The sequence below is a fragment of the Gavialis gangeticus genome, unplaced genomic scaffold, assembly GCF_001723915.1.
Source record: "Gavialis gangeticus isolate Ggan-Ray unplaced genomic scaffold, GavGan_comp1, whole genome shotgun sequence".
NCBI classification, from domain to species: domain Eukaryota; kingdom Metazoa; phylum Chordata; order Crocodylia; family Gavialidae; genus Gavialis; species Gavialis gangeticus.
In genome coordinates, this window is record NW_017728996.1 from 44,682,749 (window position 1) to 44,687,973 (window position 5,225).

The 5,225-nt window shown below is 40.3% G+C and overlaps 1 protein-coding gene across 1 annotated transcript in view; it reads left to right on the top strand.

Moving 5' to 3' along the window:
• IREB2 (iron responsive element binding protein 2) overlaps positions 1-5,225 on the top strand; it is a 40,202-nt gene that overhangs the window by 15,650 nt on the left and 19,327 nt on the right. Inside the window, exons 7-9 of the mRNA XM_019504404.1 lie at positions 42-225; positions 1,107-1,246; positions 3,415-3,586. Of these exons, the coding sequence (XP_019359949.1) occupies positions 42-225; positions 1,107-1,246; positions 3,415-3,586 (496 nt within the window). The remainder of the gene's footprint in view (positions 1-41; positions 226-1,106; positions 1,247-3,414; positions 3,587-5,225) is intronic.

The following is a 5,225-nucleotide window of genomic DNA, read 5'->3' on the forward strand; positions in this document are numbered from 1 at the left end:
TTTTTTTTTTTTTTTTTTTTTTTCCTATTGAATAATTCTAGTGGAGTTCAAAGGTTTTTAGGAACGTTTCTGTAATTCCACCTGGAACTGGAATGGCACATCAAGTGAACTTGGAATATTTGTCAAAAATTGTTGTTCAGCATAAAGACTTCCTATATCCAGACAGTGTAGTTGGCACAGATTCTCACACAACTATGGTAAATGGCTTGGGGATCCTGGGATGGGGTAAGTTATACTGGATATTAATTTCATTTACTATATTCTTACTATGTGAAAGGAAATGTTTTACTATTGAATATATTTTTCATATAGGATATTATGCTGTCTCAAGTTTGACAGCATTTTGGATCCTGAAATTATGTTTAGGGGGAAATGCTTCTAAAGGGAGAATGAAGTGACATACAAATAATGATCTCATATACTATTAGTTATCTATTTCCAAGTCTCCTAAAATTAGCTAGAAAGATTCCATAAGGCATGATCAGTTTGAGTTCCAACATTATGATGATATAAATACTTATGTGACATATAGATATGTTCTCTTATGGCATCCTTAGACCCAAAAAAGAAAAGGGTTTGTGTTACTGTGGTCAGTTGCATATTGGCATAATGTGAAGAAGCTTCCATGACTGTTGTAAGTGATATGCTTATTCTTTAGACAAAGGAAACTTCAGGCTAACACTTCACCAGGAATAAATGGTTTATTAAATTTTGAGAAATGTAAGGAAAAAATACAGCATTCTGATAAATACTGTTTCTTTTAAATTGATGTGCAGTGTGAAGTTCAGGTAAATATACGTTTATCCTATAAGATCAGACCTGGGTTTGAGACACTAGCCCAGTCAAATTAAAATGTGATCGTTTGAGTGGTGGGGTGTGTGTGTGTGTGTGTGTGTTGTTTGGTTGGGTTTTTTTTAAAGGCCCATCTCCTTTATCATCTTTTCTTTACTTTTTTTTAAAATAAATATAAGATGCATGTATTCTCTAATGGAGTGCAGATTATTATAACCTACATCAGGAGGCATTTGATTAGACTCTAATATTTGCTTTAAAATGTTTGTGTTAGTTAATTAGCATGATAGAAATAACTTAATTTCTCCCCCTAGGTGTTGGTGGTATTGAAACAGAAGCAGTTATGCTGGGAATGCCAGTTACTTTCACTTTGCCTGAGGTGGTTGGGTGTGAGCTGACAGGCTCTGCCAGCCCACTTGCTACATCCATTGATGTGGTCCTAAGCATTACAAAGGTAACAAAGCATTCTGTTTTCATACCAAGATGATTTGGTTAATGAATAATTACTGGGGCAGTGAAACAAATGCTGGCAGGCTCAACATAGGTACATCATTAAACATGTCTCTTTCAGGCACAGCTATAGATCAGGGATTGTCAACTGGGGGTACTTGGAAAGCAGCTAGGGGGTATGCGCGAGTATGTGGGGACAGAGCACCGCCATCCACCACCCTGTGCTGCTGCCTCTCGGGAACAGGGCAGGGGGAGAGGGAGGGCAGGGCAGCAGCTCCCTTCTGTGGGTGGCAGAGGCACCGGCTGCACATGTGGGGAGGGGGAAGCTTGGATGTCGGGAGGGATGGGGCTGTCACCATCCACCACCCCACACTGCCATGTGCAAGCCCCCTGCTCCATGTCTGGCCATTGCTATCTTCCCCCCTGCCCTCTGTGCCCGGTTGCTGCTACCTTTCCCTCCCCCCGCTCCACCAGAAGTGTGCCCAGGAGGGGTATACTCCTTAAAAAAGGTTGAAAACCCCTGTTATAGATAACGATTCCTAAATACAAAACTACCTACTTTTCATTTTCCTTTTAGCCACATGCAGGCTTTACATATGTAACTGTGTTTATAATACTTTTTCAAATAAGCAAACTTGGCTTAATTGGCTCCTCTAAGAGGCTGCAAATAATGGTGAAGTATCCAATAGTAACCAGTTATCAGGATTACATCGTTGAGGGGTGAGATTACGGGAGAGGCCACTGCCAGGAAATTGGAACAGTATTGGCAAACCATAACAGCAAATTATCCTTTCAGTGAATTGAAGTTTTATTGCTGGGGTGCTTAACGCATGGCCTATGGGCCACATCCTGCCCATGGAGCCATGGCATTTGACCCATGGGGCTCATAGGTCAGGAAATTTGGTAGTGGGGGAGCAATGACAGTTCATACTGCCATTCCTCTCCAGCAGCTAAATTCTCAAGCCCCAAGTGGCTGGGTTGGGGCTGGGCCTGACTCCCTCCTCCGTCCCCCAATGCATTCTGGGTTGGACACCACTCCTTTGGCTCTCAGGGCAAACAGGTGTGGCACCCTGGTCTGTATAGCTTATTATAGTGCTCTACCATTTATGGAAGTTCATTCATTCAAAACCCATCCATCACCTGGACTCTAAAATATTCCTGCATAATTTTGGGCTTGATTCTTCTGTTGTTTATACTGGAGGAAATTGGGGGTAGTTTACTAAAGTCAGAATTATGCTGGTGTAATGAGAGGAGGATGATGCCCTCTCTCAAGCTGCGCTCCTGGGTTTTGTAGTCACAGGTGAATCATGTCAGCGAGGTGAATTTTGGTACAGTGAATATTCATCTGATTGAGGGGATCATTTTGGATAAAAGAGTAAGTCTCATGTCAGTCACTACTTCAGGGGTGGGCAATTATTTTGGGCAGAGGGCAGCTTACTGAGTTTTGGCAAGCCATTGAGGACCGCACGACAGGCAGCTGAGGGCAGATTAACGTTAATTTTCTAAATTTTTTAGGGGCCCCGCTGGCTGGATAGACTCTGGCCCCCAGGCCGCATTTTGCCCACCCCTGTACTACTGTTACTGCTTAACTATTTCTTTTTTCCAGGTGAATGTTTTACTTAAAAAATTTGTGCAGTAAATAGCTCATTCTAAGCAATAACCATACTTTTTCTTTACCTCTTCTCTAAAAACAGTTATGCTATTATTTTCATGGTCATCACGTTCTAAAATTTCACTGTATTCACATTTGGGAGGAGGAAGGGGGGAAGGAGGAACAGCCTGGGGAACATGAGACTGGGAATAGAATTCTAATTAGACTTTTCCCACGTTACAGTACAGATTGCAACATTACAGTTCTCCAAATTGCTCATGCTTTTGCTGTTGAATTAAAATTCATATTACTTATGCTTTCTTGAGTTTTTCAGAAGTGTTTCTTAAAAATTATATTTGAACTGATTCTGCAGAACTGAGCAGTAGAATGAGAGGGGGTTGTTGAGGTGTGAAGATTTTAAGACATTTTTATCAATGTGATTTAAGTCAATGAGGTTTTCTGCTCTATTTGGCTTTATAAAAAAGTTTGTAATTGTTCTTAATTTTGAAGTGTTATACCTAATGTTCCTCTGCCACTGTCTCCTCCTATCTCAGATTGTTATTGTGTTTTCTTTCAAACAGCAACTCAGGCAAGCAGGGATAGCTGGAAAATTTGTTGAGTTTTTTGGAACTGGAGTTTCCCAGCTGTCTATAGCCGACCGAACTACAATAGCAAATATGTGTCCGGAGTATGGTGCTATTCTGAGCTTTTTCCCTGTTGATAATGTGACACTAAAGCACTTAAGGCATACAGGTAAGGAACGGACACCAGTTCAGCATATTGGCATTTTATATTTACATGGCCATATACCTTTATCTAAACCTGCATTGTGCATTATACTTAGGCAGCATTTTTTTGCTGGATTATAACTTGGTGGAAAGAGTTAATATATTAAATTCTGGAATTCGGTGGTATTCCAGAATGCTGTAATTATGTAGTATGCTCTAATCTTACAGTCTGTGAACTCAAAAATTTAACAACTATCCTTCACATAATGAGTATCTTCCACTCTTAAGATACATGGCATTTGGTCTTCAGAACTGCTTAGTCCTATTTGTTTCAGTAGTTACAGTTTTTCTGTTAAGCTAGGAAATATTTTTTTTTAATAAATAATTTTGGGAAACTAGATGGCTGGCAAACTTCAGGCAATCAGGACTTGTAGCAGAGATGATCTCTTTTATTAGACCAACAAGATTTTTGCAAAAAATGTTCTTTAATTGCAAGCTTTCAGGGGCACACCCTTCATCAGGCATTGGAGAAAAGATTGCAAAAGTTCTTTTGGGTAGAAATGAATGTTCATGTTTCATAGGATTTCACAGAGAAGTTAATAGATGGGCAGTCAGTTCATAGCTTCATCATGCCTGATGAAAGGTGTTTGTGCCCAAAAGCTTGCAATTAAAGAAATTTTTTTTGCAAAAATCTTGTTGGTCTAATAAAAGGGATCATCTCTACTATGAGTCCTGATTGCCTTTTCCTCTAGACCAATACGGCTACAACCTGGATACCTGACATACTTCAGAAACTTGCACTAACCTGGTTATATTGTCCACTTACTGATTGGGTATGATCATTGTCATCATTACTCAGGGTCATCTTATCTTTGATAAGATCTGCCATGACATTCAGAGCTATTGTCATGGCAGATAATTTCTTTTTTCCCTCAAGTTAGTCCTGAAAGAAATAAGTAATAGACTGGAAAACTTTTATTTCTCTTGCCAGTGAATGAGAGATTCTAGTATTATTACTGGGCAAAATAAACTGCTTTTGTCTCCCAGCTTTCTCGCATTTCCTGCCTAGAGCCCTTAATGTTTACTGGAGTCCTTTCTATACTTGTGTTTTACCATTTAGTTTCAGACTGCTTTTAAGCAATATGTATTTAGAAGTCATTTCTGGCATTAAGGGTACACTGTTATTTTTTCTGGTCATTATAGGCAGGGCAGAACTCATTTTATCTAGGCAGTATTAGGGAAAGTATTAGACAATTGGTTTTGCTTTGTCCTGGCTGACTAAGCAAGCACTGTTAAATACATGCTAAAACTGTTTTTAAGCCATATTTAAAATGACTTGAACAAACTTTGGCTTCTTGGAAAAACTTACAGTAGGGCTGTGTGAAGCTTTGAGTGCTGATTCGATTCGGAGGAGATTTGGCCCAAATCAGTGGCTGAATCTCCAAATCCGAATCGAATCAGGGGACCAATTAAAAGGTCCAAATTGATTCAAGCTCTCCAAATTAATTTGGAAAAGATTTGGTTTGGAGAGCTTTGACAATTCGGCCAGCCCCTGCCTGCTGCAGCAGGGAGCTGGAGCCAGACTCGGAGCTGGTAAGTAGGGGGTGGGGGAGGGGACCATGGGGGGACTCCCACTAGGCCCTATCCCCCGCCTGCTCTCTCAG